The sequence below is a fragment of the Dermacentor silvarum genome, chromosome 3 (assembly GCF_013339745.2).
Source record: "Dermacentor silvarum isolate Dsil-2018 chromosome 3, BIME_Dsil_1.4, whole genome shotgun sequence".
Taxonomy (NCBI): domain Eukaryota; kingdom Metazoa; phylum Arthropoda; class Arachnida; order Ixodida; family Ixodidae; genus Dermacentor; species Dermacentor silvarum.
Window position 1 is genome coordinate 30,702,573 of NC_051156.1, and position 27,919 is coordinate 30,730,491.

Sequence of the window (27,919 nt, forward strand, 5' to 3'; positions counted from 1 at the left end):
GCTCGTCCATTCGTCGGACGCCAAGCCAGTCGGCCAGCGCTGTTGCGCGAAAACAACTAAAGTAAACAAGTATCTGACTTTTGACTGCACAGGTTAAGAAACAATAAAACTACCCGTGTCACCTAATTCAGACAAACGTCGACATGCAACACAACACATGTGAGGGGGGCGTATTGTAATAGGTGAACTTTACGAGCGCGCCTTTCCACGCACTCCAAGAGTTGCATGGCACTGCAAGTGATAGCGGCGTCAACGCCCACCGCTATCGATGGGTGCTCTCACGGTGGGCCCTGAAAAAAGGTATATATTGATAATGATCTAGTAAAATACAGTTGTATCTTTTCTACCCGCCGTGGTTGCTCAGTGGCTATGGTGTTGGGCTGCTGAGCACGAGGTCGCGGGATCGAATCCCGGCCACGGCGGCCGCATTTCGATGGGGGCGAAATGCGAAAACACCCGTGTACTTAGATTTAGGTGCACGTTAAAGAACCCCAGGTGGTCCAAATTTCCGGAGTCCCCCACTACGGCGTGCCTCATAATCAGAACTGGTTTTGGCACGTAAAACCCCATAATTTTTTTTTGTATCTTTTCTCGCCATGCATATATAAAATGAACTAGGAATTTCATTTTCGTTGAATGAATCTAACTGCGTTTCGCTTTAATTTAAAAACGCTTTTTTTCTTTCCCAGTGTTTATTCCCCCCAAACATAGTCGCGCTTCAATCGCTGCTCCCATAACCACCCTTGCTGATGTCGGTGACAATTGGTTCTGAACCGCTTTTCGCCCGAAGCTTCGCGACCTATGTGAATCGACCTTGCTGCTCTCGCTTGAAAAGCGGAGTACGGAGGAAGTCAGGTGGCTTAAACTGTCATATCCTCCTCATTTCTTTTTATTTTGCTTCAGCCGGCGCGCGCGGCGGCAATGGCGGCAGCCTAGCGTGGTTTGTGTTTTGACACCGCTGATTTTGACGTCGGTGATACGAGCGAGCTTCGCAGCGATTTAGCGACAGATTCTGGCATTTCTAGTCCGCCTTGCTTCTCGTCGGATGCGCGGGGGACAGCGGCAGCAAAGCGTCTTCGCCTTGCTGAAGTGCTTGAGACGCTCGACGGTGACAGCAGCGAAAGCTGCTAGAGCTCAACTTGAGATGATCTTCGCAGGCGGAAACGTTGAGGAATGCGTCGGCGCTGCACAAAAGTATGTAGTACGTGGCCGCAAACGGTGACAGTGACAGCGTTAAGCCCGACAGATTACAAGATGATCAGGCGTGTTTTGCCGCTCTCCTGCAGAGAATGGTGGGACGTGGATTGCTTTAGTCATATGGTACATTTCTCCTCACAAGTCCCCCTCCCACCTGCTCTCCGAATGCACGCCGTATTCCAATGGCGGGTCGAGTGTGCCTGCTCTCACTGCGCTGTCACCCGACTCGGCGCCCTGCTCCTCTTCTCCCAATGGAATTCGCCATTAGTTTTTCTCGGCGCCCGACGTGCTGCTTTTTATCGTTTGTCTTGCCGCTTCATTGCTCGGCCTAATAACCGCAGTTGAAGCCCAGCCACACGGTATTGCTGCGTGCCCTTTTGCATGTCAATCCAGCGCAAGAAGCTCCCTGGCTTTTCTGTCTTGTACATCTCGCGTAGTTATAATATAAATATATATATATATATATATATATATATATACTATATACTATATATAGTATATAGTATATACTAGCGAAGTCCGTTCTTACGTTCTTTCTTGTCATGCGCTCTTTCTAAGTCTTGTACCCACATGTTGGATGAAGGACTTAGTAAGCAGGTGGCTCGCTTCGAAGCAGCGAACTATCCGAGACACATCATTATCTCGGTTGCTGAAAGCCTGCATCGTCGAAGGAAGGCAACTTCACGCCTAAGTGAAGAGCAGAGAGCGGATGACGAAAGAAGGAAGAAAGAACTAAGGGACAAACAAAAGGTGGCTGTAATCCCCTATTTTCACAGGGTTTCCCACAAACTAACTAAGGCAGGGCAACGGTCGGGTATAAACGTTGTCTTTACAGCACCTAACAAACTTTTGAGTTTGAGTGGGCTGAGCTGTCCTACGAGGAAGCGGAAGCCTGTTTGCACTACTACACACAAGGAACCTTTTGTCACGTGCACTCGGAACGTAGTGTATAAGATTCCACTTTCGTGTGGGAAGTACTACGTGGGCCAGACGGGCAGATGTTTAAACGTGCGGCTGGCGGAGCATAATAATAAAGTAGAGAGCACCGCAATAGATGGGCACCTGGCTGCCCACTGTAGAAAATGTGACGCGAAGGAACCATGCTACCCTCTCTTTAAACAAGCTGTTGTTGTGTATCGCCACAGGAATAAGATAACGAGGGAAATTGTCGAAGCAGCAGAGATAGCTAGAGGATGTGATGATTGCGTTAGCACGCCGTCTATTCTTTTATCCAAGAAAGAGCTTGCACTTTTGGCACAGTAGCTACATGACTGTTTTTCCTTTTCTTCTTTCCTTCAGTGTGTCTTTTGCAGTGCCTTTCCCAGTGAGTATATATATGCTTACTAACTCCAATAAAGCAATTGTTGAAAGTTAGCGCTCGTCCCGTGTTCTTCCTCGTCCTTGTGTCGTTTTAGCGCTATGAATCCCAGTTAAGATTACAATGACCTACCAACACGCCCAAACTTCTTCCCTGCCACCATAAGCTATCTCAGACACAAAAGTGACTCAGGTTTTGCGGAAACATTATTTTGTTTGTTGGTTTCTTTATTTTAGTGTTTGGTTAAACGTTTTAAGATCTTCGGAATAGAGATCATTTCGATTTGCACGTTTTGAGCTTTGTTTAAATTGTTTGTTTTAGACGCTCATCGATACTCTGAAAGAGATGGTTCGCGCGCGTTAAAATTTTTTAAACTTTTTTGCAACGTGTCATTCCTTTTTAAGCAGATAGGCTTCTTTTTGTAGGCGATACGCTTGCAGTGTCAATGCCAGGCTATTTGTTCGAAGCCTGTAGTGGCACGCTTGATTATCAGTTTACTTTTCGGTAGTGTTAGCGCGTAATTTACGCAATATTTTTTGTTGTTTCTTTAGTGTGTGTCCTTTGTGGACCGGAGAAAGAAATTGTTAGTGCGTGAGTCGCACTTATTACTTGTGAATTTTTTCCGCAAAGTTAAGGCGACTCTGACAGTACATCCATGATGCAAATGTGGCTCTCAGTGACACTAGTACGTGCGATACTAGCGGATGTCAGACTGTTCATGGTGGTGCAGTCGGTTGAAATACAAGTCTACGCCAACGACGTGTTGCTGTAATTGAGGTATAGAAACAGTAATACGGCAAGGGTAGAATTACAAAAAGAGCACTCAAGATATCGCGTTAGTCAGCAAAACCAAGCGGCTACTTAACATGAGCTCCACTTCGTATAACTGGGCTTGTCTGCGCGACGCACTTGGCACGTATGCGGTCTGAGTTGTCCCAAACTCCGGTAACATCGTGCACATGTCCGCTCTCATCATAGAGGCCCGCACCTTTTCTGCAACTGTCTCCGCAGAAGAAGCACTCTGGCATCCGACAAAAAGAAGAAATAGCAACTTCAGCAATCCTTGTTGCAAAGGGTTGTCGTCTGCTACCGCTCCCGAGCGTACTTTCAAAAGCGCCCGCTACGTGGCCTTCAGTGGCACATCTATTAGCGGCGAGAAGTTGGAGTGGCGCCCTCTACGAGTGACTTCACTATTCCGTAGTGTTTAGACGCAACCATGGACGAAAAGAAAAAGATCAGGACAGGAAAGAGCGTCACTTGCAACTAGTTTATTGAAAGCAGGCAAGGGTCAAATTTATAGGATAAGGTGGCCATATGCGCACGTACATTTGCGCACATAACTCAAAGTTTGCCTCATTACCCAATCATATAGTGCAGAAACTGGCGTTCAGTGCTGCGTAAAGCCAAATACGTATTGCTGACTGTGATGTGTGGTGCGCGACGGTGATATTTGTGGTGTGCGACAAGGTGCGGTGAATATCAAACTTGGAGCAGACGACAAGGAGAGCGCGCGCCGCTCTACCGCGCCGCGCAGAAAACGACGACGCCGAAGACCGTCCGGCGCGTGAACACGCGGCGCATGAAAAGAAATCGAAAGAAAAAAAGCCAATCCAATCACAAAAGAACACGGAGCCTCGAGCAGCCAATGAGAAATCGACGAGTCGACCAGAGCAGCAGAAAAAGGAGCCGCGCTGGCAGTAGGGGGAGGAGTTCCAGAAGCGGCACCAGGACAAGGTCGGCCACCGGATCGGGAGTTGAAGACGGCCGTCGGGTTCCGGACCCGAGCCACCAGGACTTCACCCGGCCGGGGCCTCCTGCCAACCCGTTCCTGGGCGCCGCCACTCCATCCGTTCGAGAACTGCTGCCTGAGGCCGGCAAGCGTCTGCGCCCGTGGGCAGGACGAGAGCTGTCGGGCTACGGGCCCGAGCTCCACGACCAGCTGCCCGGCCAGAACGCCGCCGCCGTCAACCCCTGCTGCCAAGCCGCCTGCCTTCCCGGGAATCGCCACCCTGCCCGATAATCTACTACTGCTGCCCGAGGCCGGTGAGCGTCTGCGTCCGTGGGCAGAACCTGAGCTGTCGGGCTACGAGCCCGAGTGCCACGATCAGCTGCCCGACCAGAACGCCACCACCGTCGGCTCGTGCTGCCGAGCCGCCTGTCTTCTCCCTCCGAGCCAGAGCTTCCACGCTCTGGTAGCCGGTCCGATACAGCGACCTTTTGGTGAGACCAACAACGCTGCTCTCGTCGTCTCCGCTTCGCCGCGTCGAGACTGTAGTGCATACGTACACCCGCAGCCTGCCCGAACTTGCCTCATATCATTAGCGTTCTAGCTACATGTTTTCATGTTATCTTTGTGTGTTTGTTTTTATGGGTTAATTTTCGTTTCTAGTTTCATTAAAAGTTTGTGTGTGTGTTTCCTGACAAACGGCTTTGTCCTCGATTGGGTTCTGGGAGGCTCCGCCTCAGAGAACCGCCAGAAACATTAACACAAAAGAACCTGCTCATCACAAATTGGCGTCCGCGACAGGACAAAGCCGTTTGTTTGGATTCTCTTGCTAATTCTAAGAATTTAAAAACCATGGCTACCACGCGAGAGCTGTTAGCTTTAGCGGAACGCATGGGGCTTGAGGGAGCAGAGCTAAAAGCGTGGTTCGCGGAGCGGCAGGCGCGAGCGCGAGAAGAACGTGCTGCGGAGCGAGAAGCGAAAAGAGAACAGATTGAGCGCGAGGCACGTGTTTTGCAGTTGCGTCTGAGGGTCGCGGAGGCTGAAAGGGCACGCTCACTGAGAGAGATTTGCGAGCTGGAGTCGTATGCAAGCTCTATTGAGAAAGCGTTTGACGCGGGCTCCAGACTCGGCAGTTCGAAATATCTGTCTAGCGATTGCCCCGAACGCCGTCGCGGCCTTCCGTTCGAAAAAGGCACGCAACCAGGGGGCAGCGGAGAATTAAACAAGGAACAGACCAGCGTAGGTCCCAACATTAACCTCAAGGAGGCTGAGGATAGCTCGGAGAGCAGGGAGCAGGCAACTGCCAATGAGATCGAGGCACCCATGCGCACATTGGAGAAAGAGGCACAAATGCCTTCAGAAAGCCCGATTGACTGGGCAACGGTGCGCAGTGGTAGTGACCTCGAAAAGGACACCACCGACAAGCAGGTACGCTTGCGAACCAGTGCAGCTGAAAGCACATTGCATAAAGAGGCGCAGATGCCTCTAGAAAGCCCGGCTGATTGGGCAATAGTTCGCAATGCCAATGGCCTCGAAGAGTGCGAGGCGAGCGATAAAATGCTCCCCCACTCTTCCGGTGTACCACTTGCGGTGATAAGTGGCCTCAATAGGTTTGAGGACCACTCAAATAGCTCACCTCAAATGAGGATATTTTCGCCTGCCTGCAATCCCGAAGGCCACATAGGCCAATATAAAATGAACTTGAGTACCGAGGTACTCACAAATGAGACGTGTGCATATGGCTCACCTCAAGTAAAGGTGATCTTGCTTGACCAACCCCAGCAATTCCGGACATCGCCTTTAGTTCACAGCTTTTACACCACGTGGCGTACGGACCTTTAAGATTCAAAATTCGCGCGATGACGCACGAAGTGTACTGGACGATAACAAAATACACGTTTTAACAAGAAAAGAAAAAAAAAGGACCACGCCAACAGCTTTCACCGTCGAGCATGGACGAGCGCGAATCAGGAACGGCTGATCTGATAACCGCCGCGCATATAACACGAGCGGCCAGCTAGTCTACTGTGAATCAGCAGTTTTGCTGCTATTGATGGGCGTTGAGAGGCTCAGCCCCGCTTCCAGAAAGCGGGTGCAGAATCTTGAAAGAGCGGCCTCCGCCCCCCCCCCCCCCCCCCCCCGCCTTCCGGCCATCTTTTCCTCGTCCAACTTTTTGTCCGATCGAATCAAAAAAGCGGAAATGCCCTTTTGTCGCTTCATTTCTCGAAAGCTGATTCTAAAATAATAATGTAAGCTTGCTAAATGGTCGCGATGGGCGCATGTTTCAGGATATGCAGTCGCACGATTGACACCCTTAATCTCGGTTGGCCTCAGCTTACGAGTCCATTTGCGCATTTGCGTGCAGGTGCCTGGTCGAGTTATGTTCACTGCCACGGAATTTTTGTTTTTCGAAGGCGAAAGCCTTAGGTGCATTGCTATATTTTCGGTGCCATTGGCAGTGACCTCGGCAAAACCGCGCCGTAAAGAAAATGGCCGACGCCGCAAAGAGTAAAATCACCTCAACAAATGCTCGGATTGACGTCAGTTTTCTGAGGGAGGTTCCTGTGAACAAAGTAAATTAGTGGCTTCGTAAAGAAAATTTGCTACATTTCAGCCGAACACCTTTTCTAAGCTCTTGGTAAGCGACGGGTGTAAATGCAGAAAATCATCTGTAACTGGTCAGTGTTCAAAGACCTGCTTCACTGCACTGTGGCATAGCCAGAACTTTTGTTCGAAGAGTGGGGGGCTCACGTTACAGCGCGGCCTCCTCCTTAGAGAATTTATCGAGGGATCAAATACATCAATGATAACTACATTGCCATTGCCAATGTCATAGTATATTAGAGACTGCAAACAAACTACTGAATGCTACCCACTGTCAAGTAAAATATGTATTTTTTCATAAAAGAATATATTAGCATGTCCCAAAAATTGTGGCAGAAATAACTGATATCAATGCTTCCGCGTTTTTTTGTCTATTCAATTAGTAAAGAAAATATCACACGAAGCAGCAAAGCAGTGCATACAGCTGGTGTGAAAAAAGTAAAGGCCATGAAAATAACAAGTTAAACACAAATATTTTGATAAATCCTTGTCATTAAAGAACCTTGTTTACTTTTTTGTACTGTCGCGAGCAGAAGTTTGGAGACCATGGCATCAGCAAAAAATTTAAATATATTCAAGCGCAGCTGCACGGCCCCGAATTGGCTTAATACGTTGTATTGGCCCATCACGCGCACGTAGGCTTGCGCTCTTGATTTCAGCCCGAATGCCCAGGCTGCGAAGGAAAAAAATAAAATCGTGGCAGCAGAGAGGCTCGGCCTTTCTGTACCGACGTGGGAGTGGCCCGCTACGTGCTGACGCGCGTTCCGAGAGACCGTAATAAAGTTTTATCATACGATCATACCATACCTTTAGTCTACAAACTTTTGCTCGTGACTGTACATATGCAACCGCCAGAGAAAAACCTCAATAACGCTGTCCTTCGTTGCAATAGATTGCGCATGAGCAGTTGTTACCGGTCGTGTATTGTAATTACACCGAAAATATAGTCGCAACAGTGAGTACATGTAAGAAGCAGGAGTTCTGCAAGATGTACATTAGAAATGCGAAAATAGAATGGAATATATAAGTGCGAAGATACAAGTTGATAAAGGGCACAAAAATGTCACTGGTAACAAAATGCACTGTTTGTATACACAAAGCCTCGCAACAAGATGTTTAAATATATGCATAAGTATCCAATAAATCCACGTATTTAAGCAAGCGTCACTGTATGTAATGCGTCAAACAAGACAAATAGACATGTTGCGCAGCCATACATAGTAGTAGCTTTACGTATAGAAAGACAGACGATCCAGGCAAGAACAAAACTATGATCGCAGAAATCGTGATATGTTCCGGAAGGACCGCCTGTTGGGCTAGTTGGTCTAACATAGTTACTTTCAGTTTGGCAGAACAGTTTGGTTCTCCTAGAAGCTGACAAGGAAGGTGGATTTGTTGTGATGCCGAAAGGCATGTTCAATGAAAAAGCCCAAGTGGCAGTGGACAAGAACTTTGTGGCTGTTTAAAAAAGTGCAGTGAGGGTTTAGACTAAGTTCATCAAATTTTGTAAGGACTTGGAAGTGAACGCTCTTGCTAGTGCTATTAGAAATAGTAAGGGGAACAGTCTGAAGGTTTTCTTTTCTGTAAAAAACATAAGGTCCCTTTCAGAACCATTGTGAGCGAAGGGGGGGGGGGGGGGGCTTGGCAAAAGAATGTTAGTCAGTTTTTACTGAAGAGCCTTAAGTGACTCACGGTTGTTGATCCTTTCCGCGTGAGGAAATCTGAAGAAGTCTCTGACTATGTGAAACACAACGAGAGTATCGATTATGGTTTGTCTGTCGACGTTGAGTACTTGTTTTATTCAGTACCTCAAGATAAGCTTTTAGTTGCTGTTAGGAAGCGCATTGAACAGAGTGGCGAATGCGATTTCCAAAACTCCGCTTGCTTGTCGGTTCATTGTTTAACGCTTTTAGAATGTTATCTTAGTGAAACATTTAGTGTTTTTAACGAGCAGCCTTTCCTGCAACGTAGAGGAGTGTGCATTGGGTCTTGCGTGGCTCCGATTCTATGCGACACATTTTTAGCTGATATTGACAGTGCGCTTAATTTGGCTTTTATTTGGGGGAAGGTATTCAAAGTGTTTCGGTACGTCGATGACTTTTTAATTCTTTTAAAGAAAGAGGACGGTTTCCCTGCCCCTGGGAGTACTTTAGATGTTTTATTCAAGCTGGGCAGGGTTTGAGTTTCACTCATGAATTGCTTGAAACTGAGGGGTTACAATTCCTGGATCTCAGGCTGAAATTTAGTGTAGGCCATGTTCGCTGAGAGTACCTCCCACTGGTTAAGAAGTGTCCCCTGCCTTTTGACTCTGCCCGCCCAAAAATTGTAAAAAGGGGCATCGCATTACAATGTCTGGATGCTGCGCTCCGTAAGTCATGCCAGCATTCAATGCAGCATAGCTTTGACAATCATATTGGTCGCCTTTTAGCAGCGGGATTCCCTGAGTTGCTTGTTGTTGCGGTGGCCGAGTCTATCCTGCAGAGGGTAAAGAAGAGAGCTGGAGCGGAAAGGGCTGAGACCCAGCGATGGATGGCGAGACCCGTAGCCATGCTTTATATGCATCAGGTCTCGCACAACCTGAAGAAGGTCGCGAACAGGCATCGTATTCCTATGGTCTTCACGGCTCCTAATAAGCTATCCAGGCTCTGCCCTCGAATTTGCGGTGACAAGAAAGGAGGTTGCCAAACCTGCCACGATAGCCGCTTCGTGGGGTGTGCGACAGGAGTGGTATAATCCGTCCCCTTGTTGTGCGGGAAGGTGTACATCGGCCAAACCGAACGGTGCATAAACAACCGGCTCAGGGAGCATGCGCTAAAAGTTAAGAAAGAAGAGGACAAGTATGCTCATTTGGTTGCCCACATCATTACGTGTGGTTGCAAGGCACGATTTTATGAGACCACTATCTTAGGCAAATCAACACACTACACGGCTCGAGTGGCTCTAGAAGCATTCTACATCCACAAGAACTCAGATATTTGTATAAGCGTAGCGCCAATTCTTTTGCCCAGTGCCGAACTGAACTATTTGAACTCTGTTGCCCGAGGCAGAAAGTACTGTTAACTTTTTTAGATTTCTTTTTATCACCTCGCATGGGAAAGGGACGTGACACTGGTGTACGTGGTTCACCTTATAAATCGGAGGGTTTGTTGACTGAAATAAACGGTTGGTAGTAGCGCTCGTCCGCATCTGTCGTGTCTTCGTGTGTGTTGAGCGTACTTTTTTGCGCTATGTCTGAAAGTAGCTCGTGATATGTACTTGGGCCATGCGGCCGTTGCGACAGCACCATATCGGTAGATAATAGAGGAATAATGCAGAAATCAGTACGAAAATGTATAATTTAACTGCCTGCAGAGCGGCGACAAATTTTCTGCACCCAAAATTAAGGAAGGGTATTGCTTCCGCTCAAAAAAGAAGTAAAAGCGGCTAGCTAAAAAGGAAAGAAAAGACCAAACGAAAGCCACAGATGATGCGGCAAGTTAAACTACCCAATATCCGAGTGTGTTTGTTGGGAAACGCCGCGAGGGCCGGGCTTTCAATAAACAAGATCGGTAAAAATTGGTTATTGATGTCCTCACAATTTTCGTTTTCACACAATAATTTTGATCATGATGCTAACTGTTTGAATAAACGGCGAAAATTTCTGCGGTTTTAGAAACTTATGAACAGTCATACGTTTTCATAATTACGAGTTTATGGACCTGAAGGAACAGAACTTTTACTTGCATTGATTTTTGCCGCTTCGCTATCTAAAAGACAAACTTCACTCGGCGGGGAAGTTTAGTGAAGCGGTCAATGACTTCGGACACGTTGATGCCGAGGTCTCTGTGGACGTATATAAGTACCTGCCTAACAATGTGTTCCTCTGACATTGTAGAGCGCAAGTAGTTTTTTAGTAATCTCATGTAAAAAAAAACACCGCATATCCACGGGGTGAATGATGAGTGGGCGAAGCTCCGGAGGGAACCATCGGTAAACCGTGAATCTTCCGTGTAATTCGCCCAGTCTCGCCACACTAAATCGAACAATTGACTTCCACCAATGACACGCGCCATATGTGACGTCATTCCTATTTTATAACAGCGCCCTTCATTATAATTGCACCATCTCCCGCTTAAGGGGACGCTAGCACAAACGCGTTAGAAACGTGCAGTACTCTCTAGTAAGGGGGAGAGGCCACAGCGTCTTACGCAGCCGTTTACACATGCCGGAACGTGCACCGCGTTTGCCGACGCCATCACATGACTGCTGAGAGAGTATAACCCCCGTATTCATTAACGCTCCTCGATTTGAACTTGACTTGCCACCGCCTTCAACGCGTTTCGAACGCGCTGCCCAAGGCGGTGGCAAGTCAAGTTCAAGTCGAGGAGCGTTTATGAATACGGGGGTAAGGCGGAGAGGCCACAGCGTCTTACACCAGCTTCTTACACGGGCCGTAACGCGCTAGCACCAATGCGTTAGAAACGCGCAGTCTTTCGTTAATGTTGGGTATTTATTGTCATCGTGGTGCGTGTGTCCATGTGCGCTTCGTGGCGTAGTGGTTAGCGCCGCGCGTTCGGAAGCGAGGGGTCCCTGGTTCGATTCCGCGCTGCGGAAACAAGTTTCGGAAATTTTTTTTCATAAAAGTAGACGTGGCTACCTACTACTACGACGACTACTGCTATTACTACTACTACATACTACAGAGGAGGGACAGACCCCCACCCTAAGGAGCTTCGCCCCTAAAATATACTATCTGCGCTGGAAGTGGTTACTGGAAGGGTGACTAGAATCTGAAGCCGTTTCTACACATTTACATAGAACCTGCAGTCGCAGTGAGAGAGGGCATCTATTCCGGCGCTAAAACCTAAAAGTACTCCTTCGATGTCGTTGGCATCCTTGTTTAGGTACCTTGCACAAACAGTAAACTGTTGGATACCGGCAATATCCGTCGTTTCGTCAGCAAATATGGAGAAGCAGCCAGCACCATTTACTTTTGCATCTAGGATTTCTTTGATAATTTCACCATAAATTTCTATAATTGGGTTTTTTACATCTGGGCTTAAATGCGAGGTATTACTGGGGCAACATACAAATGGTTCTTCAGATATGTATCTCCACAATCAGCTCGCAAATGAAGAAGCGCTCTGAAAATACCAATATTTTCAGAGGGGATTTGCTTAAATCCATAGGACCACTGTCCCTATGGTCACGGAGAGCCAGACCTTGTCGTCCGCAAAAAAGAACCGCCTCAATAATAGGCCGTTAACTTTCTTCTGTTTTCGCTTATTTTACTTTGCCTGCCCTGGTCCAGCTGATTGATCACATCGGGCGCCCTTCCTGGAAATGTTTGGAGAAAATTATCAGCTGCCAGCTGGCAGTCACGGTCATATTCAGTATTTTCGTGTGTGTGGAAGATTGCGAGCGCGGGCTTCCATTTCTGAAACTGCTTGGACACGAGGGCTCCAGTGCGCGCACGTTAGCTCAAGTTTATAAGAATATTAAACCCATAAAGTTCCAGAATTGAAAATCTAAAGCACGCCTTTGGAAATGTCAGTGCACCTTTCGCGTCATAAGTTTATGATAACTTTATACCCATAAAGTTTCGGAATTGAATTCCATGCGCTCCGTAGATTCCGCCGCCGCTGCGAGATGCCGCAACGCGCCCGCTCGCTATCCAAAAGCCCTTGAAAGTTTGTGCTCGGATGGGGCTCCTTGCGTTACGTGACTCCAGGTGCAAGGGCGTTGTCGCGAAATCCAGCCCGAGTTCGCAATGTTCGTGCCGAATCGTCTTTTCGAGCGTGAAAAAGACATTGTAGACAGAATCCAGAATGATTCCCGGCGTCGGTGGCAGTTTTGGTCGGCGGTGCATGCCGGCACGAAAAAATTTCGAGGGGGGAGGGAGGGTCTGAAGCCCCATCAGTGCTACTACTGCTACTACTACCCCTACTGCTACTACTATAATACATTATTATTAAATAATTATTATAGAGGAAGTACAACAATAATGAAAGCTTTACATGAGATCCAACGCAGTGTTTTAGCATAAGTGATGCGAATGTTCCATTGCGATTATAGAAAAGTTTTCATGCGTTAAATCTGTCGATTTGATGCAGATTGAAAGTGGAATCAACATACTCTGGCTTACTTATGGTGATTATTTTTTTTTCATTTACGATAAACCACATCTCCACTATTAAATATCTTAAGCAAACTTTAGTGAACTCTGGGCTTGGGCTCCCGTGTACTGGTGAGGGATAGCGCCACTGTATACGCAGGGCCTCTCTTTTCCTCGCGCCACCGGCACCGCCATTGGCCGAGCGTCGTCACGCCGTGACAAGTAATATAAGTCGTTCTACTCGGCACAGAGCAGAGAACATGGCGGAAACAACGCCGGTGTACCATTTGCTTCAGCTCTTGTGCCATCCGTATAGGCAAAGGCGCGTTCCCACCACGGCGTCAGGAAGCACATCTGGCCGCTTAGGCCGGAGCAGCGGTCTCACTCCTATCGCGTGCACTCGAGCAGGGCCGCGATTTTGTAGCGAGGCATTATGACTTATTCTACTCTAGTCTTATCATCCACCGCTCACGGCCGGCTGATCCTGTTGATAACGCGAGCGGACCGTCGCTCCGACCACTGACAAAGCGCGATAAGCGCGAAAAGGCATTATTACCGGAAAGGCATCGCTACAAAATACCGGCCCAGTATACACGCTTGCCCTCGTCACCGCGCAACAACTATCTGCAGCAACTCTGAGCATGACGGGATGCCGCGCATCGGGGCTGCGCAAATCGCAATGAAAATGGGAAAGCTGTTTACTCTGTGCCGTGCAGACGGACCGTTGTCGTCTACAGTAGTCATTAATGCGAAAGCATTACATGAGCCTTGAGGTATAAAAGCCGGCGTCGTCCACAACGAGTGGTATAAAAAGTCAATGTGACGTCGTCAGCGTCTTCAATAAAATCAGTAGTAATAGAGAAGATAGTAAATGGTATGACAATGTTAATTAGTAGTAATTATGGGTAGGTATTGTGAAGTAATGTGAATTACAGTGAAGTTAATTAAAGTTACAACAAGTTATATTTGGGTGACTTAAGGTGGAGTCAATTGAATTAATGGGAAGTAAATTAAATTACAATGAATTAAATTTGGTTAAGGTGGATTAAAGTGGATCACCATATTAATTCGTAGCTACTCGGCGATGAGTTCTGAATTGTTGTGGTCTGGTGATTAATGAACGCAGAGAAAAGAAAGCGAAGGAAGGATTGCAAAAAGGTTGTAATAATTAAGAAGTCTTTATTGGTAATGACTAAGAGAAGTCATAATGATTTCGCATTCAAATCACGTAAGGATACTTAAGGTACAATTTTTTTGCGCATGGGCCACCACAGGGCTATCGCTTTAAACCCCACCGCGCCTCTACCCGCCATATACCTCTTTGCAATAAACCTTCGCTGTGATAGCGTTAATGATCCACCATTAAAACCCGCCATGTTTGGCTGCGTCATAGTGCACAGCTATCGGTTTAATATCAACAATCTTTTTACTCTTCGGCGCGAACGACCGTCCCATCCAATTATCCTCGCGTTGCAACGGCAGCCCCCGCCACATCCGAGTTGCACCCCACCGCCCGTATACTTCGGCCGGCAGCGTACTGCACTGTCATTGCTTGAAGGGGTCTGCTGCGTCACGGCGTGAAGCTCCCCTCGCTACAAACCGGCGTAGTTTCTGCGCACGCTAAGAGTGCATGTTTATTTCCCCTTAACCACTACGATTAGCAACATCTAGGTTTTAAACATTTAATTAAATTATAGGCTTTTACGTGCCAAAACCACGATCTGATTATGAGGCACGCCGTAGTTAGGGACTCCGGAATAATTTGGACTGCCTGGGGTTCTTTACCGTGCACCTAAATCTAAGTAAACGGGTGTTTTCACATTTCGCCACCATCGAAATGCGGCCGCCCTGGCCGGTATTCGATCCCGCGACCTCGTGCTCAGCAACCCAACACCATAGCCACTCAGAAACCACGGCGGGTCGGAGCAGATAGAAAATTGAAATGAATCACATGCATCAAAGTTTGCATTGCGAGTATTATGAAGGACAGTTTCAGTTTTTTTCTTGCAATTTATGATATATGACAGTCTTTGTGATGACTTCAATTTCCTGTATTACGTTTAGGCTACTGACACTGCACAAAATATATCTTTTTGTCATAATACGGAATACAGGCACCAGAGTGCGGCTCATAAACACATCGGTATAATGAGGTGTAATTTGTGGATACATTTCTCGGTATGGGTAATATAGGAGCTCCTTTCTCGCAAATATGTGTCTTGGTTTAGAGAGCTTGGGCTGAAAGTGGACTGATTGTCCGCGCTTTCCGTGGAGCTGCCGAAGTGACTGTGAAAGCCTTTCGCTGTGTAAAGGTGTAAGCCCTTCGATGCCAGGCGCCTGAATTATACACAAAGAACGCGCTCGTCCGGAACCAGAAAAGTCGCAAGCATCACGCCAAGGTCGGGATTACCCTTCTACGGGTTAGTCGCGTCCTTGACAAAAAAAGAAAAACCGGGGAGTGACAAGTCATTTTTAACGACGCGCTGTCGTTCTTATCGTGATCACAGATGACGATTGCGCCAACGTACCGCGCTTTGTCGGGAAGCTGTGATGGTTCATTCTTTAGAAAGGGTATTTTTTTTCCGCAACGTAACTTACGTCATCGGGGCAGATTTAAAAATATAAAGGTCACGAGTCAGGCGGTGGTACCTAGGTGAAATGAACGCCCGAGAAAGATGGACTTGTAGTCACTTTCTTTTGGAATAACGTTGCAGTTTAAAGCACAATAGAACTTCGTACACAGTATTTTTACCAACAGCTTAACAGAAGGCTATTCAGTCGTGATATTATTAAACTTATAACTTTTTAGCAGATACACTCTCACATGGCTTCAACATATATACAATAAAGGGCTCTGTAGTTTCCACCGTGACTTAACCTAGGTACGTTGGCGTACTTCATGCAATAATCCCAGTCAGCCTACTCACATATACATCATTACTAATCATATCTACCATGGCCTCGGCTACATCCGAAGAAGTAATTGCCTACCTCTTCTCATTGCTAAAGATTTGGTAGGCGTAAGACAGGCCAAAATTCGAATATAAATGCCCTGTATGGAATTAGCATGGAACCTTTAGTGATATAGAACGTATGCATTACACTCGAGTCTGTCCAGAAATGGACAGTAACATTAATTTACTCTGACTATTCATTTATCATCAGTGTTAATAAACAAAAAGCATGCTGAGCTTCTATCGCTAGGTTTGCGTCGTGAAGTCACCTGACCTTGCAGAAGTTCTACAATTCTACGCTCTAATATTCCATCATCAAGAGCTCGGCGCTTGTCATCACGTATAAGCTAAAAAGCAGCCTGGCCTTCAGACCGTTTAGTCAGCGTCCAAAGCTTTCGCACGCCTGAAGCTGAAAAAATATTATATTTCTACGCCTGAGGCACGCATCGTGGTATTCGGATTTACAGCGTATGCTGGTCTAGAGTAAACAAAGGTTTTGCATACATTTACTGGCTGCGGGCGTAGCTGCGTTGAAAATGAACTTATTCGCGGAATCTCGGCCGCGTAAACTTTTGACGGTGACTGTGCCATTGAACACCTGTATTTTCTTTATTCTGCACACATTTTTTAATGAATGGCCTTCCAGCCAACGTCATGCAATGCTTACACCTGGTTAATTTTCAGGACAGCCATCTCAGACATGATGTATTAAGTATAAGAACTGAACTACTATGTAGTACGTCATTATTATCACCAATGAGGTGTAATAAATTTGTAAACAAATAAGGATAATAACATTGCCTATGAAATTTTACTCAAATCTCAGGACTACTTCAAAACTTCGCCTGTTCGTCTTGTGTACCTACCACCCTATGCTTTCTAGGAAACTGAACGGGCGAAAATCAAGTGTGAAATTGACATGTCCTGTGGCACCATGGCAGAAAAGGGAAGGTTTGGCTTAGTGGGACATATGAAAGGTTCAGCTGCCATTGTGCTACTCACACACGAGGAACGACACTTTGGCATTTTATGTATAGGCAACAGACAAAATGATAAATGATGCTCAGTGCACGCTGGCGTGATCATGACAAAACGACCGTACCGATGTGGGTCATAAACGATTCTAATAAAGGAACATTTCTGCAAACCCTCACGGTCCTTTCTCATGTTTCTTCACTTGTTCAAACATGTTAAATTTAGGGTAGAAGAATATTCTCGCAGAATTACTAAAGAATTGCACCAGTAATTATATCATGGTGCTGTGACCTGATTCAGCAATAGAGTTAGTCAAGAACAGAACAGCAGAATGCTATATGGCAACTTCGGTAATTGCAGTGACTTCTTGCACGACTTTGTGGGCATAACTCAAAAAGGGTGATTAGAGTCGTTCTCTATTTTTACACGACAGGCTACATTAACACGTCCCCAGAGTCTTTTCGCATAATTTCCAGTACTCCTCTGCGTAAGTTGTGGTAAAAGGGTAAAAGGATATGAAGACCTTTAGTATTTCTGGAATTTTGTGAAGGTATATGGGAATGGTTCAAATGATAAGACACGTGCGCTGCATATTGAGGGTAGAATGTTTATGTTTCGAGGTATCGGTTTGTACTAAGCAAACAAGCTTGTGCAATAATTCGGACAGCCTTCATTTGTACCGAAGATCAGGTATACACAAAAATTCTGCTTTGATATAATGCAAATATACTCAGTCAAATAGCTTCAACTGTATTCCTTTGTAAAAATACTACGTCTGGGGCTGCAGCCAACTTTTCTACTTCTGTGTCTTTTAATTGCACAAACTGGACGCTAGTTATTTTTGTGGTACGTTTCAAGCCGCACAAGAGTCGCACAAACACGCCTTTCCCAAGACATAGCTGAAAAGGCAAAACATTTCTTAGTAATGCCTTCATAAATATTCACCTTAAGAAAGAAATGAACTTTCAAAACACCGTTACCTGGGTTTATTCTCCAAAATACAACATACCTAAAGTGCAAAAGGTGGTTGGAAGCACGTTCGCATGTTCTCGAATCCAGCCAGCTATTTTTTTAGGAAGACGTTGGTACAGTAGAAAGTAACCTAACAAGAACCGTAAGCAAATGACCTGCGTTTCGGAATATGCCATTCTGGCGAAAAACCGCCAAACTAAGCAGCGAAAAAGTGATAAGAAGCGTGGCGCAGCTGGCATCGAACCTGCGAACTCACGATCGTGGTATCAGTGATCTTGATCTGTGGTCGCTCAATACGCTCGGCTACCGTTTCGAAGCGCTGCTGTTGGCGAAAACTAGGTTTATGTATGTACCACAATAAATTCCGTGACCTTGTTATGAAAACTGCGATTTTGGAACGACTTCTTTGCCATTTCAAGAGCTGCTGCTTCAACTAGCTGAAAGCTGATTCATTGAAGTTGATAAATCCCCAGGAATACGTCAGTCGATGCAATAGGTTCATCGCAAATTGCTTTTTATTGGCCAAAAAACAATTTTACACGCCTTTAATTTCAAAATCTGTTTCTTTTAGGCTCATTGTGACTACTGTATGCTACATACTGGGGCCGGATTCACAAAAACGTTCTCACGCTAAAACTGTTCGCAGAAGCAGGTGTCAGCCAATCGTGGTGCAGCACTTACGATCGAAAAGCTTTGTGAATTCGGCCCCTGGTGCTTTGTTTCTCTGTTTTAGATCTGGTTTTGGTTTGGGTATCACTTCTTATAATGTTACCTTGAAAAAAGTTTTAATGCGTGTATACATCCTCCCCGCTATAATCCTCCTCGAGCAAATATGGGACTGTATGATAAATAAATGAAAGGCTGTTCCAGTGACTGAATCGTCCTGGTTCTGTTTTCAAGAAGGCTTAAATGTGCGTGCGATGAGGCGAAATTTAGTCACAGCGTTACGCAGGCTAATAACCAAAGTGGGCCAAGCAGCAATAAAACATATACGTACCGCCACTAATATATATAGGCTTCAAGCGTTGAGTTGTACGAACAATGCTGAAAATGTGTTCCTATAATGAAGTTTTACAGCATGGCCTGCATATTGGTTCTTGGTTCACTAAAGTCATGTTATTCTATTGATTGACTAGTCATATGCACGCCGTCATGTGCAACAGTTGTCGCCTTGCGTCACCCTTGAATCACCTGTTAACAATAAGATTGTCGAACTTAGTGTGTCCTAGTGGTTTTTCCCTCATTCCTTTGGTGCGAGAAATCATTTTGTAGTTGGATTCATGATCTGTCTCGTTAGCGAATTTATTGTAAGGATAAGACCATGCCGCGTGCAGTTGTGCCTTTTCTCTGTGCTCTATAATATCTGACTAGCGGCATTTTCAAGCTTAGTACATTAAATAAAAGAAGCAAATCAATGCAGCACTTACACCATTGAACATTGATTTGGAGAGCACAAATTTTTCATGTGCCAAGAAAATGACAACGTAAGGGTGTGTAAATGGTGTCATGCCACTGAAAAAGCTTTTAGCATTTAACGAGAGTGCATCAATCAGCTGCTGAATATCGTATTTGACCGTTTTTTTTTCCCGAAGCTCTACTCAACGCCGCCACACACGTCGCATTGCGGGAGAAGACGAATACTGTCGAAAATGTTAACTTCACATTGACAATGCTTATTCTAACCAGAAAAAAATTTTCTGCCGACTTTTTCCTAGCGCAGCATGCGCTAGAAAGAAAGCAAGTGCTAAGATCCAAAGACAGAGAGTTGATATACTGTCACTATCCGCTTTCAAAAGCACAAAGCCAATTTGTCTTGTTTGTGCTAAGGTTGTGACTGTTATTTGACCGTAGGGGGGTGGGACGGTTTTTTGGCGAGAAAACAAAGTAGTAGCCCTGGCATTGTCCGATAAATGACCATACCCTGACAGTCCATGTCTCGGCCGCACGAGAGTGGAGCCACGTGTGCAACTTTCAACAAAAAACGACTACAGCGCAAAAGCTAGTAATACTTGCCTTCGCGTACTACCATTAAATGTCGCACGTTTAATAAAAAGTTGTCGCAGTTTCACCTGAAAGGCGAAGCATCAATTGCGATAGCAAATTTGTAGAGAGCTATACGGAGTAATGATAGTAGCTTTATCAGCTGTATAAACTTGGACGTGCAGCAGCACCGGCAACACGCAGAACTGTTGTCGACGCCCTCGGCGTTTTGCCCGCGTTCGCACAAAATGCGTGCGGCGTTGGTGACTGTTGCCGGAGCCTCTGATAGAAATAGGCACTTGGTGCCGCAGCTAAACGTCGCCTCCCTTCCCTCCCCCTCCCCCCCACGGCCTTTCGTGCGTCAGAAGAAGGCGCGTTTGCTCTACATATATGGTGATTGTAAAGGAGGAAAGAGACGCCTACTTCTGCAGCCCTTAAAGGAGCACAGCACAGAACGCGCGTTTGTTCTCCGCCGTGCGTTCACTCCCCGTGAAAGCGCGCGTCCCTCGTGCCCTTTCACTCGCACATACAGCGTTCGGCGGCGCGCGGCGACGATTTCATCTCCATTGACGTCATATGGAACCTCACGGCGACGGCGACGGTGACGGCAACGGCGACGGCGACGCCGACGGCAGAAATCTGCTTTTGAGTGTCCATATAATTGCTATCGCAATAAAAGAAAAAGAAAGATGAAGTAGCACTGTGCTTTTTGATCACCTCGGATGGGGATTACTTCCAAGAACGCCGAACGCAGATGACTCTACCTACTGCAAAAATGTTTAGGTGTTTCCGTCGAACGAGACAGTGACCTTATGGTAATGTATTGAGACGCTGCCCAAAACAAACAGGACGAAAACAACAAGAGACGGGAAGCAGTGCAAACTGCCTAATACCACCATTTTTGGGCACTTGTACTTTGGATTCACTTTTAAAGCAACGGCTTGCGCCAGAGAATATACCCATTTTTCGAACAAGGAATCGACCCACCACCCGAAATTCTCTTTCTGCGTGCTGATCTGCGCCATCCAGTAGAAAACCGGATTTACAACATGTCTATGCCACCGTATCCGCAGTGACCGACACCAAGCTGCTTTTTGTAAACGACACGCTGTGCCCCATTTGCTCAAAAAAAAAAAATTATCGGCACTCAGTCGCAATGAGACAGAACTGCGCCTGTATTTGAAACTTGTATGTGTATTGCGCCTGGCTTGAACGTAATAAGTAATAATAATATTAACTACAATAATATTAACAATAAGGTCAATTTCGCCCGACAGGCGAATCACTGATTGTGACAGAAATTTATTAGACAGCTGTGCAAACTAAGGTTAGTCGTTTTATCAGCTGCATAAACTGCTGTAAACATTCGCTTACTAACTAAATTAACCTGCACGTTGTCACGCGCGCACAATCACACACGAACACATCTCTCTCGATAAGCGCGGACACTCACTGTCAAAACGATGGCGTGGGGGAGAGCGGCAGCAACAGCGAGCGAATTGTCCATCGTGCTACTTCTAGCTTCAACGCGAATTGCGCCGAGAATACACCACACATGACGGCATCAGGAGCGCTTTAACGAAAAGCTATTCCAAACTGCCTCTATTCTATTTCTGAAATCAGGCCTCCATGATTGCCCAACTTCACTTGTCTTTCACGCAACGTAAAAATATTAGCGTAGCTTGCACGGGGGGCGCAATGCTACAGAGAAAGCGGAGCTGATGGGCACCTAGCTTCGTCTGGCTTTTGGGCTAGGCTAAGCACTACCAAGTCATCCCCAGCATTTCCGGAATTTATTGATCATTTATCGATTATCGATTAGCTGCTGTTTGACTATCGGTTGTCTATCGATGACAGACTAAGCTTAAGTAGTCCCAACCATGCTTAGCTAGACTTAACCAGGCTCAGCTTCGCCAGTTCACAGAGGTACGTGTCATTGCGCTTGTACCCTTTCTGCACAACCGCCAGGATCGGCCCACAATTTCTGTTCGCAGGTTACGGACTAACGCTCGGCTTAAACAGCTCCGCTGTTAAAAAACCTCGAGAGCTACTCACTCTTATATGACGTGTGCACACTAATTATGCATGTGAGATCGAACAACAGAAAAATCTAATTTTTCGATTCTATGCCTTTTTACCATCAGCCATCCGCAATTGGTCAAAAGTTTTCGGGCTGCGTCCAGTTCACCTGTCTGTCACCTGACGTCCAAAAACAGTGAAAAATCACTGCGTCAAAGTGGCGTGTACGCATTAAAGATGCATTCTTACGCCGATCAAAACTTAATTTTCTTTTTAATAGCCGGACACTGCCCCGTTCCGACATGAATAGAAGGTGGGTACCCGCCGATCGCTCTGGCACTGGCTAGTCGTTGCTGCCGTGGAGAATGGATTAATTTGCCTGTACTAAAAATTTTGCTTGACATTATATCGTTGTCGAGTCCTTTCAGCACGTAAACAACATCGCTATGTCAAATTTTCTTCACTGAAGATTCGTTTTAGCTGCATTGTTACGTTTCCGTTGCACGCCGACGTGATTTTCTAGCAGACACCGATAGCTAAGTAAGAAGAAGCAGGGCAAACGCAGACGCCGGCAACACCCTCCTCATCAGGTTATCTACTTTCACTGCGCTAGCCCGGCCCCACCTTACCGCCTCCACTTCTGCGTGCTCATCGCCCTTGGTCAGCCAATCAGGTAAGAAATATATGTCAAGTTAGGCAATGCTATTCCTTTTGAAAGCAAACAACAGTGACCTCCTAGAAAATAGGAGAGCGTTTCAATAGCCTTCTCAAACAACGCTGCGAGTCACCGCCCGATGCTTGCGTTGGCGGTTACGTAAATTGGACATCAGGAGATTGGAAGGAAAACAGATTGGAATAGCTTCACGTTATAGGGTCCCAGCCATCGGCCCGCCTAGACTTTGTACCCAGCGCAGATCACTCTCTGAATCGGGGCCGCGCGGCCGCGCTCAGCCGCGTCATACGTAGCCGCCACAGGAGTAAAACGTCCCCCACTTTCCCTGCGGCCTTGTGCGCGATGGACGACGGAGCGCTTTTTCCCCGCCTTCCTCCCTTGCGCACGCGAGACTAAGCAACCATTCTCTGCTCACCCCTCTCACGCTTCCAGTTTCACCCACACCATACGGCGCACGGCCACTATGTTATCGCGCTTGGACAATATACGAAACATCACGTCGACGACGACGGCGGAAATGTGCCTGCAGTGTCCATATATTTGCAATCGCAATAAAATTATGTGGTTCCGACTCAGTGTGGGAACCAGAGTAAGCGAAGCTTTCTCTGCTGTTTGCTTTGACTGACGATAGTACGCGATGATCTTAACAGTGAATGTTTAATTTCTTCAGCATTTAGTGCAATGCGAGAGTGGTGAGTCGATGTTAAACGTTACCCTGCGTGCACCTGTTTGTCCGTGTAATACACACAATACACAGCGAGACGTGCTTGCTTGAGGCATTGTTGTGCGCCATTTTTCATAACCTTCGAGATTGAGCCACCAGGCTTCTCATATGAATCTGGCACGCTTCCACTCGCACGGGCAACTTACGGCATCCGGCCGCGATGTTATCGCACTCGGACTTCACACGGAACATGGCGGTGACAGCGAAGGCGACGCGGATGACGTCGGCGTAAATGCGCCTGGAGTGTACATATAATTTCTTTCACAATAATAAAAAAAGTTTTGTACGGGAAATACCGCTGCCATAAACTAGAAGCTTGTTTCCCCACAGTGCGACTGAGTTTGTGGAGAAACAAACGAATTGTATATTTTCTTCGTATTTCCAAGCGATTTGGTGCGACAGCATTTAAAAGCCCGGATTCAGGTTAGTCATGTCCGAACGACTGTCAGACCAGTGTTTTCTTGCGCTACGAGGATATTGTAAGAGTCACCTTACGAGAGGAAATATTCCCGACCAGGCGGGGCTCCGAGAAATATTGTCAAGCGATTACCTATTTGCGCAGCTAAGCAATCGTGTGGCTCACAGCAGGCCCTACAACAATTAACCCGGTGTAGTTCAGCGGTTGCGGCTCCACTTTCTCAAACCCTCACAACCCTACTTTCGCGTATAACGTGCGAGATTTGCGTACACTTAACAGGCACGCATGATTTTAGTCATACTTCCGAACTGAAAAAAAGAAATCACGCAGAAAGTCCTCTGGAAGTTGCCTAAGTATGCACAAGCATTGTGCCGCTTGTTAATCACCACGCAGCCCAGTGTCATTATCAATGTTATGAAATTTGATTCGACCAGCATAAACCCTTATTAACCCTCATCCATCGTTATCAACCTTATCGAACATGATCTGACCCTTATCAACTATTATCGGTCCTTATCAACCTGGATGTCCAGCTAAGCTGTTGCAAAACTACCACTACAATTTCTGAGGGGGGCATGCAATGTTTTATTCATGGTTCGGATACTTGTTTTGAAGTTTTTCTTTGTTGAAACATGTGCTGTTCTTTGTATTGTATGGGTGACCTCAATGAATGTATGCGCTGTTCGCTTCACTTCGCTGAGCGCTTGTAGCCTCTGCCTTACGTGGTTATGAGCCATTGCATTAGTCTGACGTGACGGACGGAAATGGTAGACATAGATTTGGTAGGCATAGAAATGCTTTTGCATTTAAAACTAAAATGACATCGTTTATTAAACGAGACGAAGCTGCTGATTTTCGCTGTAACACGGGGACTCTGTTTTTTTCTTTATTTCGTTCCGTCACGCGTTCTATAGATCATAAGTTCTCCCTTTCAATTTTTTTACACTGATAATATTCAAGCCTTCGCATTGTCGGCAAATTGCACTGTCAAGTAAACACAAGTAACAAGTGCTCCATTTGGCGATGTCCTTTTGTGTCAAAAATTTGCGTAACAGTAAATCTTTCTAAATACCTTATCGTTCTAAATACCATATGAAACACTTTACCATGCGCCGAAACTTGAGAAAAAGGGGCACGCGCAGCCGTTCTTAGTGCTTCGATGGCACTCCATAAAGCCATTTGGCCCGCTCCTTCTTGCAGAATCTGACACCATCATCTTTCATTATACGCCAGGGCGCAAATATGCATCACAGCTGCACATTCGTGTCCATTTTTAGCATGGTCTACAAGCTCTTTCCCATCAATTCAACGGCGGACGAATCTTTTGCCCCTGTAAAGATGCTTTGCCGCATAGTAGCCAAACAAAAGCGCCCCAGGAAAAAAATTCAGCCGGCGGAATAAAACCAAACTGGACCTACATATATAGAGAGACCTACAGTATGTGCCACTAGAGTGCAATTAGCGGATTAGTTTTTACTGTGCTGCAAATGACGTTTTAAAAATCACCCCATGCATTTTAAATGGGTCTACAAAAGTGCCCCAGGAAAAAAATCCAGCCGGCAGAATTAAACTACACTCGACATATAGCTTGAGAACGTTGTCGGGATTGAGTGCCTAAAGTGCAAATCGCGAGAAACGAGCCATTGCTCAGCAATCGATTTTTAAAAAATGCTGCCCATAGAGTTACGCCAACCGCATCGCCCCAGGGTTGGCTTCACCGCAGTAGTCGATGTCCCAGATTGCTGGACTTGTCCTTCCATGAAGGCCAAGTAGGCCAAGATGCAAGGATGAGTACACTGGTACTCGATTAACAGATAAGTGAAAGCTCGAAAGTAGGGGCTCGTGGCTTGCCAAGCAAGTCACCATTCATGTCAGCACTTAGTGATGACGTCTGCATGCTAGATGTATGGGAATGCATGATCGGAAATATTGAGACAGGACAGTGTCGTTCCACTGGGGAACACAATCTGGTCATCTCACGGGGTGATCTTCGAGATGTTAACATAGTGCCTATGCATTCCTGTTTGAGTAATGACGAAGCAAATACATCCTTTGTGATGTCAGCAGAAGCAGAAAGCATTTTCGCTAAAGTGCCGGGTAGATGCTCTGCCGATAGGTCAGAACTTCAGTCCAACGTACCCGAACCAGTCTCTAAGGTATTCCGGTCTCAGTGCATGCAGCTGCAGTGTTGTGAATCCAGTGTCAATGGTGTCCTGGGAGGGACCAACAAATTAGTTGTGTACCGTGGTAAGATTCAGGGGCCCACAGGTATACATCTCCCAAGTCGCAGCAAAGCGGCTCCGGTGCTGTCATCCCGAACGAAGAGACGCGCGCTTCGTTTCATTTGGGATGCAATAACCTGAAAAGCTGAACACCCGGTTGTCCTCCCGAGATCATTGACCCTGGATGAAATACAACGTTTTAAATGAACTGTACTTTTGTTTGGACCTATGTTATGAGAAATCATGTGTGTTACGTGTTGCATGCATTGTGAACCTTCTTTGGGACATGGAAGTGCACTGTGTTTGAACTAAGATTATGTGAACTTTAAGTGATAGCTGTGTGAACTTGTCGCGCACTAGCGGCAGTTTTTCCTGTGGAAAAACTTGTCCCAAAAAGGGGCTTATGTGATGTGTGGTGCGCGACGGTGATATTTGTGGTGTGCGACAGGGTGCGGTGAATATCAAACATGAAGCAGACGACAAGGAGAGCGCGCGCCGCTCTACCGCGCCGCGCAGAAAACGACGACGCCGAAGACCGTCCGGCGCGTGAACACGCGGCGCATGAAAAGAAATCGAAAGAAAAAAAGCCAATCCAATCACAAAAGAACACGGAGCCTCGAGCAGCCAATGAGAAATCGACGAGTCGACCAGAGCAGCAGAAAAAGGAGCCGCGCTGGCAGTAGGGGGATGAGTTCCAGAAGCGGCACCAGGACAAGGTCGGCCACCGGATCGGGAGTTGAAGACGGCCGTCGGGTTCTGGACCCGAGCCACCAGGACTTCACCCGGCCGGGGCCTCCTGCCAACCCGTTCCTGGGCGCCGCCACTCCATCCGTTCGAGAACTGCTGCCTGAGGCCGGCAAGCGTCTGTGCCCGTGGGCAGGACGAGAGCTGTCGGGCTACGGGCCCGAGCTCCACGACCAGCTGCCCGGCCAGAACGCCGCCGCCGTCAACCCCTGCTGCCAAGCCGCCTGCCTTCCCGGGAATCGCCACCCTGCCCGATAATCTACTACTGCTGCCCGAGGCCGGTGAGCGTCTGCGTCCGTGGGCAGAACCTGAGCTGTCGGGCTACGAGCCCGAGTGCCACGATCAGCTGCCCGACCAGAACGCCACCACCGTCGGCTCGTGCTGCCGAGCCGCCTGTCTTCTCCCTCCGAGCCAGAGCTTCCACGCTCTGGTAGCCGGTCCGATACAGCGACCTTTTGGTGAGACCAACAACGCTGCTCTCGTCGTCTCCGCTTCGCCGCGTCGAGACTGTAGTGCATACGTACACCCGCAGCCTGCCCGAACTTGCCTCATATCATTAGCGTTCTAGCTACATGTTTTCATGTTATCTTTGTCTGTTTGTTTTTATGGGTTAATTTTCGTTTCTAGTTTCATTAAAAGTTTGTGTGTGTGTGTTTCCTGACAAACGGCTTTTTCCTCGATTGGGTTCTGGGAGGCTCCGCCTCAGAGAACCGCCAGAAACATTAACACAAAAGAACCTGCTCATCACACTGACGCAGATGTCACGTTTCATAGCAATGAAATACGCCTCCATTAATTCCCGTGCTTGGTAATCTTTGCTTTCGCCAAGAATGCGGGTATTGAAAAAGTCTGTCTCACATGTGCAGGACTCACAGTGCATAGCTAAATGTGCACTAATCTTATTCTTGATAGACAGCTCATGTTCCCTTGCCCTATCATTGATGCAACAGCCTGTCTGACCGATATAAACCCTGCCGCAATCAAGTGGAATTTAGTACACCACACGGATCGCGCAAGGCACATACGGCCTTGTATGGCTTTTACCACAGCGGGTCAACTTCTGCGGATCTGCGATGCGCGGGCACAAGCCAGCAAGCTTCCGTGGAGCCGAAAAAACAATAGGTACTTTGTACCTACTGGCCACATTTTTTTTTAATTGTGGGCCACTTTATGAATGTACGGAACAACCTGAGGCATTTTTTTCACTAGCGGCTTGGCTTTCCGCTTACCCTTCAATTTTTGAAGGAGGGTTTCTGCAACTGCGACCATGACAGAACAAGGGTATCCGGCTGATTGCAG

General features: G+C 46.8%; 1 protein-coding gene across 1 annotated transcript; it reads left to right on the plus strand.

Moving 5' to 3' along the window:
* The first annotated feature begins 1,767 nt into the window (after positions 1-1,767).
* Positions 1,768-27,161, plus strand: LOC125944205 (uncharacterized). The gene is made up of 3 exons (XM_049664525.1): positions 1,768-1,872; positions 4,177-4,558; positions 26,729-27,161. Exons 1-3 carry the CDS (start codon positions 1,768-1,770, stop codon positions 27,052-27,054), a joined length of 813 nt encoding a protein of 270 aa, XP_049520482.1. The 3' UTR covers positions 27,055-27,161.
* The last annotated feature ends 758 nt before the right edge of the window (positions 27,162-27,919 follow it).

Bases quoted from the DNA above. Each gene is read 5' to 3' on its own strand.
- LOC125944205 (XM_049664525.1), top strand. From the start codon at position 1,768: ATGTTGGATGAAGGACTTAGTAAGCAGGTGGCTCGCTTCGAAGCAGCG. The intron at 1,873-4,176 runs GCAACTTCACGC...GAAATCGACGAG, and splicing joins GCCTGCATCGTCGAAGGAAG to TCGACCAGAGCAGCAGAAAA. The intron at 4,559-26,728 runs GTGAGCGTCTGC...CTGCTGCCTGAG, and splicing joins ACTACTGCTGCCCGAGGCCG to GCCGGCAAGCGTCTGTGCCC.